This window comes from Anguilla anguilla, chromosome 6 (genome assembly GCF_013347855.1).
Source record: "Anguilla anguilla isolate fAngAng1 chromosome 6, fAngAng1.pri, whole genome shotgun sequence".
Classification (NCBI taxonomy): domain Eukaryota; kingdom Metazoa; phylum Chordata; class Actinopteri; order Anguilliformes; family Anguillidae; genus Anguilla; species Anguilla anguilla.
In genome coordinates this window covers 45607053-45623857 of record NC_049206.1, presented here as the reverse complement: position 1 = coordinate 45623857, position 16805 = coordinate 45607053, and the positions used below count along the sequence as shown (strand labels likewise).

Sequence of the window (16805 nt, the reverse complement as noted above, 5' to 3'; positions counted from 1 at the left end):
TTATTTTGTATTCTTGCATAGTATTCTCAGAGAAGCCATTTTTGATGATGCATATCAAATGAGTGAATAAGAAACAATGTCTTGTGTGCATACTACTACTGACTAGTGCTGACAATGGGTGATACAAAACACAAAAACCAATTTACTCCAATACCTCAGTAAATTATGTGTGCACACTAGTACTGGTCAAATGGAAATATTTGCAAAAAAATAAAAAATCAAATAAAAAATGAAAAAAACAAAATTGATTTTATTTTTAAAAATTAGTTTTTTTTTTTTTGCTGCCACCCTTTCACAAGGGTACGGAAATCGGAAATAGAAAAAACATGGAGTGATATCAACAATATTAGAATTAAATAAATAAAGTTCTCTGTATTTCCTTCATTGTTCCTCTGGAGCGTTCTCCTTTTCTTGCCTAAAGGCCACAAATGACATGCGGTGCTTCGATAGCGGTGACCTGACCTGACGTGTTCACGTCCTGTGGAGTGTCAGGTACAATTATCTTTAAATGGTGTAGCACGCCTTGTTCTGAGGCCACACTCAAGTAGAATGCACACTCACCGCACGTTACTCACGCCTACGTTCATAGCACTAAGGCAGACGGGCAGAAGATCGGAAACACATTTAAGTCTAAAAGCAATTATAACACCACAAGCAGGCATGCTGTGAGGAGATGTGACTTTTAACAATTATCATGGCTTCCCAACAGTCTTTCAATAATTGGGACCATGAACGATTGCCTTGAAATCAAAGGATGAAAGGTTGAGAAAGACTCATTTAGATGGGGAATACCTGCTAAACTAATTGCTCTACTTGTCTGAAGGTGGACTGTTGCTAACCACCAGCAAAGTCTGACAGGAAGCAGGGTTTTAAATCTTTGATTTCACTCTGATATTGACGATATATTGACATTTTCATCGCAATAACAACATAATTAGTTGTTAGTTGTAATAACTAGAAATCTGTTGTATTACACCTTGCAATGTGTTGTATTAGGACAAACTATGACCTGCTTATTTACAAATTTCCATAGCTAGGTTGCTTGTTTCATGCCACCTGGGTTTTTGTAGCCTACAGTAGTACTGTTACATTAGCCCAAGAAGACAACCTTTATCAGTAGGAAGGCTTTTCGCTCTGGTAAATTTGGGAAATTTTTCAGAGCAGTACTCAGGTTTTAACTGACAGTTTCGTTGAGGATAAGAAAGAAGCCAAATTGTCTTCAACATTAAACTTTGTTCACTTTATGCATTTCTTAATGGTCTGGAAATTTAGATTCTCAGAGAGAAAATTCAGATTGAGTTCAGATAATTCCAATTATCGGACAGTTTCCTAAACTCAGATCCTGTTGACAATCAATGAAACAATGTTACTGCCAAAAATCTTCTATTTTTACAAACATTTGCCAATATTGTCACCCTAGTTTTCAGTAGTTATGGTAAATGGCTCACAAAGGGAAAATCACAATGAATGTTAAATCAGGGCAAACTGTGCAAAGCAGTCCACACCTTAATGTGACCACACGTGCTTGCTCGAAGTTTTACCGTGTTTAGCTGTAACAGAGCCTTTACTCAAGCAAACTAGATGGGAGAAACATTCAACATTAAGCAGTCAGTTTTAGCCTCTAACATTATGTTGTACGTGCCATTAATTTTATGACTCAATAATATTTTTATTGTGGGGTGGGCATTCCTTCTGATAATTATAGATCTGAATACGCAAATGTTACACTTTCATATCAGTTAATATATCCCAATGGCCATTTAATTAACCAATGTCTAATGATATTTATAAATAGACTGAGGGAGAAAGGGGGTTAACCCCCCTTAGTTTTTATAATGCCTGATTGTAGTCATAGGGCACATCATTTGACCTGTACACAGTGGGACATAGCCTTTCCACTTACATTTGATGGACATTGAAAACTTCAGTTCCCAGTAACTAGTGGCAGTATGATATAAGGTCTCCCCCCATATCCAACTTTCTGGAAAAATCTACTTTACAGTCACAATTTGGTCTTCATTTTACCATACAAATACAATAAGGAGATTTCCCTGTTTAATTTAAAACAATTAACTAGAAAGAAATATTTGACCAAATCTTTAGTCACTCTACAAAATTATGGGATCTTCTCTTTGCTTCTACACAAGTGGAAGCAATTATAGTGCAATTCTTACTAAATTTATGGTGTAAAAGACCCACTTTCTCTTTTTGCTTGGTGTTATCATGTGTCTTCATATATATTTCCCCGTATGTTTTGTTCAGAACGATACATTTGGAAATATGTTTGGCCCCATGGATAATCCTGAGATAATGCAATTCACATGGTAGAAGAATATTATTATAAAAAGGAACTTTGTGTTGGACTTGCAGTTGAGTTGTATGGTTGTTTGAATATTTTAAAGGTTCAAGAAAGAGGCTTGGTATAATATCTCTCCACCCATTGAATAGTCTGCAATAGTCTCTCTCTCTCTCTCTCTCTGTCTCTCTCTCTCAATCTCTCTGCTACTTAGGCAGAGATGCAGTTCTGTAGGAAATATGGTCTCCCTCCACATGTCAGTAACCAATTACATTACAACAGAGGCTAGTACACTCACCCCCAGGCTACGTTGTCACTGGGACAGGAGTGCTGTAGTCATGTGATGGGAGCTCTCTTCCTGCAGTATAGAAATTCACCTCTAGGGGGTATCCAAGTGCCATGTTTTTCTTAACAACAGCCTTGCAATACATAGAGGCCCCGGGACATGACTATTTAACAGCCAGGGGGCAATGTGAACTTAGGTTTGGGGAAGACTGCTGTGATTTATGAACATTCATCAACTATGACTTCATAGCTGTGTTTGAAAGATATGAACTTAATAGGTTGGACTATAAAATCGAAATAATAATACTAATACTACTACTACTACTACAACTACTACTACTACTAATAATAATAATAATAACATATTTATAGAGATTTTCAGAATATGGAAGCTTCAGCATAAAGAGTAGAAGACCATCTCAGCCACCATCACCTGAGTGATGCATGGCATCCGTTTTACACCAGAATACCCACCACATTTGAGCATGGTGATGATTTCAGCTCAAACAATTATCTCACTCCTGAATAGAGATGGCTACATAGCAGATCATTATCTCATAGCCATATTCCACCTGTAGTCTCACATAATCCTGTGCATCCTCTCATTGTGTTCCTCCCGTCCATCCATCCAACCATCCATTATCTATACCCGCTTATCCTGGGCAGGGTGGAGGGGTGTGACAGAGCCTATCCCTGCATGCATTGTGCGACAGGCAGGAATACACCGTGGACAGGCTGTCAATCAATCGCAGGTGTTTCTACCACCATATACTGTACATTGTGAACATTCTACCAAAAGCTGTAACTTGTTAAATACAGTATCTCACTATTCCATCATCTGCTCCCCAGTTAATTCATGCATATGAGGGAAAAAAAAGAGCTAAGATCAGTCTGAAATAGGCTTTATGGCAGAAATAAATTTTATCAAAGTGCAAGCGAACCTTATTTTCTTTCAATTTTATGCAGGAGTAAATTCAATTCTACCTTAATTTCCTAAGAAATTGTTAGATGCCCTTAACCTCTTTAAGAAGTATTTATGAAGAAACAAATTATTAATGCTTGGGAAACATAGCAAAGTTATGTTGTACTAGTGGATTTAAAGAACTGTCCCACCAAAGTTTCCATCCATTTTATAAATGTAATTTTCTCATGATTATGTTCTTTGATTATGTAGATTTCTAAAAATATTTCTTGATTACTTTCTGGAACTGTGAGAGTTCAGAAGTGCACAGCTGATATTAGAAGACCAGTTTAGCTTTTTTTAAATAACTACTGAAAAAATCTCCGCTTATTGACCTTCTAAATAATGCACGGTCTTCTGAGCCATTTCAAAAATAATTCAGTGAGGGAATATGGGAGTACTTCTGGAATTTTTCAGAATAAATTCTATTAAAATTCAAATTCCACAGGCAGGACTCCTAGATTCCATTTGTTACAAGCAGTCACTAGCACATCTCCCTTTGGGCTGAGATGACTGGACTTCTAACAAAGACATTCTGTACTACGAGTTGCAGATCTTTTTGCATGTTAAAATGGATGGACGTTCCCTTCTGATGAAAGTAAGAATTCCAGTGAAGACAAATGGCTATTAATATTCATTAGTGGTCAGCCTGCATTACCCTAAATCTGAATCAGTTTAAAAAATCTCATTGACTGCCAATCACGCCTAAAGAGAATATGCAAAATACTTTGTTGGCATAGCTCCCTGTTCAGAATTAAACCAGGAAAAAAGAGACCAAACCTAAAATGGCAATAATTGTGCCATATTCAAAGATTGACTGGGTGGCACCAATGCATGAAGTCAATTCGTTTCTGTACAAAAATAAAGCATTTGACAGTGAGAGGACGTGCAAAATTGTAAGGAAAAATACTCCCATTAAGCATTTTCCACAGTTTCTGTCAATTAAACAATTGATGCAAGTTAAAATAACCTCCACTGTCGAATGTTCTTAATTTCTTTCGAGGAAGCTTAATGTCATATTAAATTTGTTTTCTTTAGCGCTTGTCAGAGGAATTCACATTTCATTGTTCATTTTCTAGTGAGCTAAAATACTTTTTATGCTTTTGCCCAACCCCCCCACCCCCATTTTGAATGCCCAATCATATACAGTTGTGCTCTTGCTAGTTCCCACAGCTGATGCAGGAGTGTAGACCAGCATGCATTCTCTTCTAAAGTAAGTGATGTCACTGCTTCATTTTCCACAAGCCAAGCTTACACAGACATGAGATGAAGGAAGACACTTCATGTGCAGCATGGGAAAGCAGACTACAGGTACCCAGTCTCCCAGCAGGGGTCACTGGAGAGTGATGGAAAATGGATTTTGCCCGACTGGACCTTCTCTAACCCTTTGTGATGCTACTGCCAATTCTGTGACGTGCTGTGGGGCTACTGGTCTGGTCAGGACTCGATCCTGAACATTGAGCCTATCCATGCACACTGCAACAGCCGTAACAAAATGAGCCATTCAGCAACCTGAGCAAAATTATTTTTAAACATTTTTCTCAGCAATATTCAAGTGCCCCACCACATTTCCCACAAAGATCAATGCTTTCTCCTCATATTTTGTGTAAGTAATGATGGAGGTATCGTACTGCTCCAGGTCTGAACTGGTGGTACGCAGGCACGAAGAGGAGTGTGCAGAGGATGCTTGACATGACAAATGATGTTCTCTACTATATGCCACCAACACAGCTCTCTGGTACATGAATGCATCATGCTAACAGACAGCCAAGCATCTCTTAATGACCTTCAAAGCAGCCTCTGGGTCCTCATTTTCCATGGGTGGAAATGGCCTTACCTGTCATCCTGCTCACCTTTTACGATCCCTTCCCAACACCCAAGAACACGAATAAGCCAAACAGCACAGGCCTATATTTGCCTTCAGAAATTTGAATATTGACAAGTTTAACAGCATCCCACCAACATTTTACATGGATTGCATCTATGCATTTGGAACAAAAAACAAAAACAAAAAACTTAAAGCTGGGTACAAAAAACAAACAAATACCCACTTAGTAATCTGCTTTGCAATAAATTCACCAGCTTATGTTGCATTTATTTGTATATGTGTCAAGAAGGCAACACATTAAATGGTCTCCATGGTTTTGTTTGTTTTGCAGAGGTTCACCATTGTCACTCACGTGCTGGCCAATGCTGCTATCTTGAACTACTTCAATGAAATATTGGTAGAAAGGATTAGTTAAAAATGTCTTAAAGTATGGTTCATATTTTCCTAAAGGCACATTTATGGGGAGCTGGATAACAGATCAAGTATTACAGATAACAAATTCAACACTGCAGAACAGTGTCTATATGGAGCACTAGGTCTCATTGAGTTCATTGTGCAAGCTCTGCAGCTGTCTGACGAGTGAAGAGACACTGATCTCTTATGTCAGTTTTGCTGGAGTTCACCTTCTGGGGAATAGTCCATGTGTGTGCATGTGTGGGAGAGGAGTCTAAGTTTGTCAAAGCAATGAAGGACAGTTGTGTGGGAGGTGACTACTGGAGGGAAGTTTGATTACTTTCTCTTTTGAATAGCTTGCAGTTTTGAATTGATAATAAAGTTCATTCTCTTGGAATTCAGCGTGTAGAAGAAATTCAAGCCATCAAACGCTGTATATCTTAGGCCATTGCAGAAAGACTGGAGACATGGTTGTCACTGAGCTTACTCGAATCTGCCAAGCACAGGCTCTGTTTACGCCGTGCTGCTGTAAGTACCTTTTCTGACAGATTATGTGAATTAAGGTCTTATTCTTGGCTGTGGCCAGCCTCCTGTCCCCCTGCTTTCTAAAGAGGACAGGGCTTAGGCTTCTATGTGTGGACAAAAACTGAGCTCCTCACAAGTCTCCCATCTTCAATGCATTATTATTCTGACCAACTCCGGTCTCCCCATCAAGACCCACTCCTCCAGTACCACACTCCACTCTCTCCAACAGTCTCCACAGTCCATAGGGCACCCTCCACACAGGGCCCCTTTTTACAAGGGCCCCCTCCCCTCTCCTCTTTTGTAGGCCCCATTCACATTTCTGTACCTCTGAAGTCCTCTCTCATCACCCTGCCATGTCTGATTTTATCTGCGACCCACAAATTCCACAAAAAATTCCACAAAAAAGCAATTAATTTCACACCCTGAATTATGAATATTTCCAAGAGATTCTTTTATAACCCCCCTCCTGGCATAAGTAAACCTAGCACATGAGGAGGGTATAGTGAATATAAGGTGGACTTTATAGAAAGAGGGACACTTGAGCAAATGAGAGGTATGTGTTCGAAATGTGTGCAGTGAATGGATTCTAAGCCAACGACGCCCTTTTTTTGTAATTTTCTGTGATTTGTTGAATGTGCCCTTTTCAGGAATTCACAGAACTGCAAATATAAAGAAAAAAAAGGATTATAATGCATTCAGGACAAATAGATGATGTCAACAAAGGTTCAGCAAAACACAAAAGGAACACTGCTGCCTGCAAAGGATGACGCACACATGTTACCACGTCATGAAAGACTGACAATGAGAAATTGCAGATACATTTTAGGAATTCTTGATATTTATCTTTTTGTAGCAAAACAAAAGGTATGACCACAGAAACAGTTTCTACAACTCCAGATGAGAAACACACACAAACAGGCTGTACTGTAACAATACAGTTAAGCATCTTTTTTTCATTTTTTTTTTTACTTTTGTTGAACAAGGAAATTATAATACGGCTAGTTTCCCCATCATACACTCTCATTCAGTTATCATACAAAAATGTCAATATACAGAACTGTACAAGAAAAAGTCATAAACAGAGGGAGACCACTGAGAACTAAAGAGAATGGCAGACAGAGTAGGTCATTGAACATTCCCACAAATCAGATGTCTCTCCCACTTGCAACAGATTGGCAAATATACAAACAAAACATATTTAATATTTATTTAAATATGCTTCATGTCCATGAATGGGTCTTGTACATCACTAAATAAATATGCATGTATATGTGTGCAGAATGCATGTGCGTGCCTAGGTATGAATATATAATGTATGTAACACAATCTTATGTTTATATATTCTCATTCACTGGGGTAGAAGGATTTATTTTCATTTCATCTGATGGAATTTTGAGAATAAAAGTTTTGTACAAAATAAAAAAAAAATAAAAAAACCAGTATCACAAAAATGAAATTATTTTGAATGGAAAATATCAATTATAATTTCTTCCATGTGACATATTGTATAAACTGCCATGGTCAAAAGCCACCTGAGATCACACCAATCATCATCCTTAAAGTTATTGTATTCTTATATTTGTGATTAAATATGACAATTTTATAAAAAATAAAATGTTTCGATTTTGTAACTTACCATGAATAAAGAGAGTTTGGTTTAAAATCTATGAATATATTTCTGCACGTAATGCATACCATAGTAATAATTACATTTTCTTACTGTTTTCCATATTGGCTTAAAGAAACATCATGGGAAAGATTTCAAGCAAAAAGCATTGCTTCTGTCACTGAAGCAAACATGATTGCAATTATGACTCATCACTCCACAATTTTCACTCAAATTTTCAATGAAACCTGTATTGACAAGCAATAACTCTTTGTGGATCAAAAGGGAACCAAGAGGAAAAATAAAAGCCAACAAAATCCAACTTTTGTTTAGAAAAATAATCTCAAAAGAAGGAATAAACAATCTGTACTGATGTGCGTTTTTCCTATAAAATAAAAAAAAATGAAACAATACAAAATGAATTAATTACATTTGCTCTTAAGTTGCATCAAGAGTCTGAAGCACTCTGATAGGCGGCCATCCACACGTATGATGTGTCTGTAGCCCACTCCTCTATAAATCCGGCTTGAACCGATATATGTGCTCAGCTGCAGGGCCCTGGAATGCCAGCGATCACGCCAGATTGACCCCGGCGCCATTTTGTCATTTCCCTCCCCGACCACTTCTCACCCTGCCCCACACATACGCGCGCACCCAGCCAGCGAGTCTTCTCAGCCGGCCCGCGTCAGCAGTGCGAAGCAACACGATCTCGGACTTAGTCTTTGTCACATGGCGATGGAAGGCTGACAGGATTAACATGGATGAACTTCATGCGGTTGGGGGACTGGGACGGGGGGAGGGAGGGAGGGAGGGGGGCGGAGAATGGGGGAGGGAAGCAGTCCTGCTCCAGCAGGGTTTATGTCGAACACAGCTCCTCCCCCTCCCCGTCTTAAGAAGACCGGGTGTTCGTTTCACGGTTCTTTCTTTCTTTCAACACTGACCGCTGTTTCCCCCTCAAACAGTGCTCTCCATGACCCACTCGGAGCTCTCGAGAGCGCCCCCCTTGCTCTCCTCCACCTCTCCCTCCTCGTCGTACTGCAGGAGCATGCCGTTCACCGAGAGGCTCCTCTTAGTCCAGATTCGGCTGATCCTCCTGGGGTAGCTGGAGACCTGCGAGGGGGCGTCAGTGCAGGTGACGTCGCCCATGTCGAAAGAGTGGCTCCTCTTGGGCTTATTGTCCAGGGGCAGCATGAGCAGCCTGCTGAGCGTGGAGTCCATTGTCCGGCCCAGCAGAGGCTCCTTGTCGGTTGGCGGCTCCGCGGCCGTGGCGGCGGAGGCCCCAGAGGGCCCCGGGTCCCTGCTCTGGCCCCGCAGCTCGAGGGAAGTGAAGGCCCCCAGCAGGTGGTCCAGGTTGGGGCAGGCCTTCGAGGAGGTGGTCCTCCATTTGCTGGACAGCGCCCCCTCCTGTCCATAATTGTCGCCGGCGCCGCTGTCCACCGGCCCCGAGGAGGATGAGGAAGAAGAGGAGGAGACGCTGCTCTGGAGAGAGCCGCACCTGAACTCCACCACCTCGTTCCGCAGGGTCACCTTGGGCTTGGACTTGGTGGGCAGCAGCCCGTTCCGCAGCATGCGCCCCCCGTTGGTCTGCGAGTACGTGTCGCTGACGCTGGGCAGCTTGCTGGCGGGGGCGTCGTCCTCGCCCCCGGCCTTGTAGCGCACCATCAGGATGACGATGAAGACCAGCAGCGTGGCCACGATCACGCCGCCCACCACCAGGATCATGGTGCCGCCCAGGAAGTGGCTGCGGAGAGACTGGCACTGCGGGTACTCGTCCCGGGTGTAGAACTGCACGCAGCCCACCACGTTGGTGGCCGTGAGGGTGGTAGCCGTGTCCTCCCAGGCCGCCAGTACGCACAGGTCGTACTGAGTTCCCGACACCAGGTTTGTCACCAGGAAGGCTTTACTCGACGCTGGGATCATCCTTTAAGCGAAGGAAAAAAGATGGTTGCCATTAATTGTTCGTTAATAAGAGCAGAAAAAGCAAGAAGGAGAATGAAATAGGAATATGAAAATCACAAAAGTAACATAATGGCCATTCGGGTAAATGTAATTATAGGAAGGTAAACAGAAATATGGTGAATTACATAGCAATTACATTTTTTCCTGAATTCTGTGTCTAAATACAAAACCGGGGAACAGTAAATTTAATTTCATCATATAACTATGGTTATATAAGTTTGAAATGCATGCTTAATCACTGAGCATTTAATCACGGTACAAAAATGCCTCCTGACACAGTTCATATATAAAAGGTGTTAAAAAAGGGTGCTATAAAAACTGGTGCTGTTTTACCTCCTGCCAGTATTTCTAACATGAAACAGAATTACAGCATTCATGTCCATGGGTTTTTCTATATCCTAGATTCTAAGAAGTAGCATTGGTTAGTCTGCAAGCCATCTGTTCTAATATTTACCACCAAGTACAGGAGGTCAGGAAGGTATTCAAAAAATAAGAAAAAGAAAGTCACAGGAGAAATTTTTTTTTTTTTGGACTGGTGAAAATTTTTCAACTTTCAAGCAAATAGACCAAAGGTCACCAGACAAATGTTATAAAGCTTTGCAGAACTGTAATGGAAACCATCCGCAAGCATACATTTTGCGACTTTGAAAGACTGTAAGCTAATGCAGCTATGACTGTCAAATAAGTACCAGCTTTGAAATATCCTTGTTATGCCCATCTGCCCATAAAACATGACAAATATGGCTCTCTGTCCAGCTGGCTGACTGTGAGGTGATATAAGAAATTTTATATTTTTTGCATTGTACAAAAAATAAGTTTTTCCTCTTAGTTTATCTCAACTTGTTAATCTACCTGTACCTTTTTGTTATTTCATGCTGATTTAAAGTGTTCACCAAACCATTATTTTCCTGACACAGGTGTCAAATCTGGATATCAGACTCAGACCGGGAATCCTCATTATATTGTATTTTTAAAACTTTCCACTCCACTCCACACATTCAATATAAATTTCACATACATTTCAGAAACAAGCTGACAGTGTTGTCAAATGCTGAAATCTATACTAATACAGTTTTCCTAATACTCACTATTTCAAGATAAACATCCAAGGTACCTTGAATGCTGTAAAGAGTTTGTAAAGGCACTATACTGAATGTTGGTTGAAAGGTGTTGAAATGGCACTGAATTATGGTTATGGATTTTAATTTCAAACATTACTCACTGATATACAAATGACTGAATGACTTAAATGTTAAATATAATACACCACCTCATAATTTAAAATAAGCACTCCTCAGGAACATCTCAATACACCTTGAAATACAAGTTCCCAATTTTAAACGTGATAGGGCTGTTTTGAGAGATAATAACCCAGGATTTATAAATCAGTAAGGGCTTCAGTGTTTTGCATATGTAGATAAACACCATCTGGGGTCCTTTTTAAAATAGCAATACCTCCAATAACTAACTTCAAGAAAACTTCAAACTATCCTGTACCAACTAAAATATAATTGTCAGATATGCACAAATTATAGAACGTCTTCACTATACACTTCAATATGGTTGCTGTCTTTCCTCTGTTCCACTGTGTACACACATTGCGCTCTTCCACATGGCTTGGCCCTTAAATTTGTTACTCATACTTAGCAGAAGGCTGTTACTGTGGTACTCCTGGGATTCCAACTTACAGTGCTGTATCTAAGCATTAAGTGGGCATAACCTTCACCTCACTCCACAATGCAGCACTGGGGCAGAATTTGAATATTGACTATTTCCATTTTAAGAGTCTTGGCGATGTAATCTGTTGCTCCTTCATAATTGCCTTCCTTGTGCGGAGAAGATGCTCGCGTGTTTGCTGACCTATTCCCAGGGGGGCTGCTGTTCTTCCGAGTTCATTTTGATTGATTTCAGGCTGTCAGCGTCAACGGGTTAATTTACTTTCATTCAAATACATCGGAACAAGGTGAAATTATGGAAAATACAAGGCAATGCTCATCATAAAAAGTTTAGTTTTTTTTTGTCTTCGGGCAGAAAATGCAATTTAGGATTGTATTGCTTTTTTTCGGCAGACAGCATGAGGCAACAACAATAATTAGAGCAAGTCCAAAAAAACTGCCCCTGGATAGAAACTGGCTAAGGCTGCCCAAGATTAGTCTTTTGCATTTAATATCAATGCAATGTCAATCAAAAAAAAAGAAAAAAAAAGCTTAAACTTGTTTTTCTCACTCAAAACACTTAAAATGATAAACACGTTTTCATTTGAGAAACATAAACTATTTTGCGCCGATATACTGTAGGAGCTGTCAATGTATGTACAGTACTAACGGATTTGTTGGACTCCTTTCTTGATTTAAAGACAAAGAATACATGATCAACAGTTATGTAATTAAAAAAAAAATGTTTTACAAAACAGAAAACCTCTCAGTCAGATACTTGCTAAGCAGATGGCTCACCCTGTGTGACACACATAACTTCCAGTCTATCATTTATATTGTAGGATATTGTTTCTTAACTAAGAAAATTGCCTTGCTTTTAACCCAGAAAATGAAACATCACTTTAAGCAGTGTCTCCGGGCTAAGAGCTCAGTTCCCTAAACAAACAGTAGTCCCACACCATCGCCTTTGAACACAATTTCATTGACACAGCCTTGTCTTAGTGTCAGCTAATAATATCCAACAGTTCCCCTGAACTTGCCGCTTTTAAATATAGCACCAACTGCACGACAATCCATGACATGTGTGGGCATTTCATTATCAACTCTGAGACACTTGGGTCATCACAAGGTAAAGTATGGCTCAGGGGCTTCATTGCTGTTCAGTGTGAAATATTACAGTATGTACGAAACAGATGCATAATTCTCCGTAACTGCATCCGTGCTTTACCACAGGCATGTATTATTCATACGGATGCCATCATTAGTGCATTTCAATTGCAAATCTTTTGTGCCACTTCATCTTGCTTGACTGTATCAGCACGTTATATTAAAGATATATGGATTCAGCTGTCTGGCCTCCGTGTTATATTTTACCCTTAACACCCTGGTGATGGCAATACTCCGCAAATTGACAACCCTTATGAGTCTGGGGCTCATTTCACAATGAGATATGAGAACATTTTTACTCTCAGATGTCAAATTATTCCAAAAAATATTTCATGAAATTTTGTTTCCATCAGTTCACAAAAAAAAAAAAAAAAAAAAAAAAAAAATCTGCTGCCACTTCAGGGGCAAACCCGGCTTCCAATTACTGTTAGTTTGGTTGTGCTGAGAAACAAAAAGCAATTAAATGGCTTGTAATTGTTCACCATTATTGGGTGTTAATTATTTTTATTTCTTAGTCTTTATACATGTAAGTTGTCCCTAATGGGGCACTTGGCTCAGTGTTTTATGGCAAATTAACAAAAGCTGCATTTCTATCCTTAAGCAAATGCCGTGTGTGCTTAAATGCTCGTGTGAGTCAGCTGAATTCAGCAATCTTTTGTCAAAAAAAAAAAACACGGTTCATTTCATGTCTTCCACAAGTTCTATAATAAGATCATCACTTATTAGATCATATTATAATGCCATATGCCATATGCCATTATACTATCAAATGCATTATTATTCATTAATTTTCTATTGTAATGACTTGTTAACGTGGTGACATCTGGTGGGCCATGACATCAAGAGCACCACTTATATGTGAGTGTTTCTCTGGAGCCTGAAAGTGTACCTTTCTATCATAGTTCAATGCTGTACCAAAATCTTACTTAGCCTGTGTGGGCCAAATATATGCTGATGCCCTGGCAATTTCCTATGTTTATTTTCCATATAATGTTGTTGTCATAATTTATTTGACAATACTCTCTCTGCAAACTTGAAAAGTAATATGTGGAGAAGCAGTGGAAGACTGTATGCGTTGATGACTTGCTGGAAAAAAAATCAGTAAAAAAGTTACTAGATCAGGTCAAAGGGAATGTGACAAAGAGTTACATTGAATATGGTGAGGATTAAAATTTCACACCACACTTTTCAACTTTTCACTCGATTTTGAAATGAAAAATGAAATCCTATTTAGTGACTGGATTTCCTTCCTGGCTGGTTTCACATTAATTTCAAAATGTTCTGCATGGTTATCTATAATATATGCCTTATGGACTGTAACCAGGTTGACAGACTATTTAACTCAGTGAATTGAGGAATTCCCTCTTTCCTAAGGTTTACTGAGCAAGGGAATATGGGAAGGCTTTCAGTTAATAAGATGTCAAATGATGAACATAAAAACAATAAAAAACTGTTGTTTTCTATTCAGCACCTCAGTGCATACGCAGAACTATTTGCTGACTGAGGAATCATCCATCACCATAGTAAATTGTGTACATTGTTATTCATTGTGTACGATGTTATTGAACCATGTGCATAATAGTGCATTGTAAATTGTGTTTTGCTGAACTGTTCATCGCCATTGTCCAATATTTTGCAAATGCTGTGAGACAAATTTGCCCCATGGGGACAGTAAATGTTTTTTATTCTCTTTGCCATTCATTGTAGCCCCCTTTCCCATTTTTTTTACCTGTAGATCAGCACTTCATCATCAGAGCAGTTGTACTGAAGCTGGTACATTTTGACTTTGGGTGCTGCCTTGCTGACCGTCCATCCGACCAGGGCTGAGACCGCTGTCACCTCCGTCACTGACACTGCCTTCTCGGGTTGAGCCTTAGGTTCACCCTTGGTGGTCTTGGTAGAGCTGGTGATGTCAGAGAGCCGGGACTTTGGCTGTGAGGTGCGGCCCGTGTCGTTGGTGAGGTGCGGGAGCTGGACGATGGACAGCTCCACAGTGGCGGTGGACTCCCCGGCCACATTAGCCGCGATGCAGGTAAAAGTACCGTAGTCCTTCGACGTGGTGATGAGGATATCCAGCGTGCCATTCCCATACACCACGGTCCGAGAAGAATTGGCTATCAGCCGGTTATCGGGAGTGATCCAGTGGATTGTGGGTGCGGGGTCACCGATGGCCTTGCACTTCATGCTGGCGGTCTGCCCCTCCAGGACCAGCAGCTTGTGGGTGTGCTGAGTAATGAGGGGCTGCTCACAGACAAACTCCTCTTCCGCAATGTGCCAAAAATAGCGCCCCTTCAGGTTGGGAGGGGAAGCACAGGTCTCAAGGTCATCATCCCTCTCCAGCATGCGCAGCCAGAGAACCTCGCAGTTGCAGTGCAGAGGGTTCCCGCCGAAGCTGAGGGACAGCTGGGGCGCGTAGGGCGTGGTGAGCACCACCGTGTCCTGGGCACGGGCGAAGATGGGGTCGGGCGGCAGCTTCTGCAGCTGGTTGGAAGTGAGGTCCAGGCGAGCTAGCCGCTCCAGGTCGGTGAAGGTGCCCTCTGGGATGTAGTCAATGAGGTTGTGGTCCAAGCTGAGCTGGTGCAGATTCACCATCTGCCGCACGGAGTCCCAGGGCAGGCCCCGCAGGTTGTTGTAGGACAGGTCGAGGTCCTCGAGCGTCAGCGCCAGGTCTTCAAAGGCCCGCTCCGAAATGCGCTCCATTTGGTTGTTGTTGAGGATGAGGTGCTGCAGGTTGATAAGCCCTCGCAGGTCGTCCGGGCCGATCTCTGTCAGGCGGTTGTTGTCCAGGTGCAGCGAGCGCAGGGTCTCCAGGTCGGAGAAGGAGAAGGGCTGGATGAATCCAATGGTGTTTCGGGACAGGGTCAAGTCCACCAGGCCCGTCATGTTGGCGAAGTCTTGCTGGGTGATCCGGAGGATGAAGTTGCCGCCCAGCCGCAGCTCCACCGTTCGCCGATCGATGTCCGGGGGCACGAACAGCAGGCCTTTGGAGGGGCAGAGCGTGCCCAGCGACTCGGACAGGTTCTGGCAGACGCAGTACTTGGGGCATGCGCGGGCCATGGTCACAGCGGTTCCCAGGAGCAGCAGGCCACGGAGCACTTTGTCCATGGTCAACTCACACGCTGGAACCTGCGGAGAGGACGAAGAGAGAAAACAGAAGGCTGTCTGTCAGCTCAGCGGGTTCACACTGTGCTCTGTCAGACGTGGCACGGACACAGGCTCTTCCCTTTGTGAGAACATGTTTTCACAGGTTCTATGCCCTGCCTTTGAACCCTGAGATCCAGCAGTAAAGGGAATCAGCACAACTGCCACCTGTCAAAACTCATCGATGCTGGATGACATGATCAACTTAGCCACCTTTTAAATTTCACATATTTCCTGTGCCCTTAGTTTAACAGCTACATATTTTCTCCGAAGTAGGTGGGGGTTGAATTATGGTGCTGTAAAGTCATCACAGCCCTACTGGCAACCACCTGCTCCATGGGGGATTACTGTTTCCATTTTCCTCTCTCTCGATTCTCAATTCTTTTTTTTCCCACAGGTCCCCTCTCTGTCATATATGCAGCCTGCATACACTACATCTAACTTATGACTCTGTCCAACACCAAGCAAACCCTGATCACTTCAGAAGCCCTGTTTTATACTCAACCTTGCGTTTGCTTTGCTCACATTCACCCGTTCATGCTGCTAACAGGGCTAATTGTTTTGCAATTTCTTCTCAACTTGCATCAGCTCAAAGCAATTATCTACCAAAACAAGGTGTATAGGCTGCTAATACTTTACCTGGCAAGGGACTGAGGGAAAACTTCCACTTTTCTGCTATGCAAGTTTTTAATTCTCCCAATAGATATTTTCCTTTACTGTAACTATATATACCAGTGAGGGGACATCCCTTTTTCAAATCCAGCATGCATTGATCGAATCACATCCATTCTATTACTATCCCTCTAAAGGATTTACCTTTTGCTACCATAATATCATAACCAATCTTGTATCTGGCATGACTTGAATGATTTAAAATGTCAGACTGAATAAGAGACTGCCAGATTCACTTTGAGGTAATCTGTAACAATTCCTTTATGGAGTGCAATATCAAATAAAATTAAGTGAACAGAGTGATGTAATAAATGCTG

At 41.4% G+C, this 16805-nt stretch overlaps 1 protein-coding gene across 1 annotated transcript in view; it reads right to left on the bottom strand.

Moving 5' to 3' along the window:
* Positions 1–8703: 8703 nt before the first annotated feature.
* Positions 8704–16805, bottom strand: part of LOC118229273 (leucine-rich repeat and fibronectin type-III domain-containing protein 2-like) — an 86770-nt gene continuing 78668 nt past the window's right edge. Inside the window, exons 4-5 of the mRNA XM_035421113.1 lie at positions 14405–15801; positions 8704–9815 (exon numbers count right to left, since the gene is read on the bottom strand). Of these exons, the coding sequence (XP_035277004.1) occupies positions 8849–9815; positions 14405–15780 (2343 nt within the window). The 5' untranslated portion in view covers positions 15781–15801 and the 3' untranslated portion in view covers positions 8704–8848. The remainder of the gene's footprint in view (positions 9816–14404; positions 15802–16805) is intronic.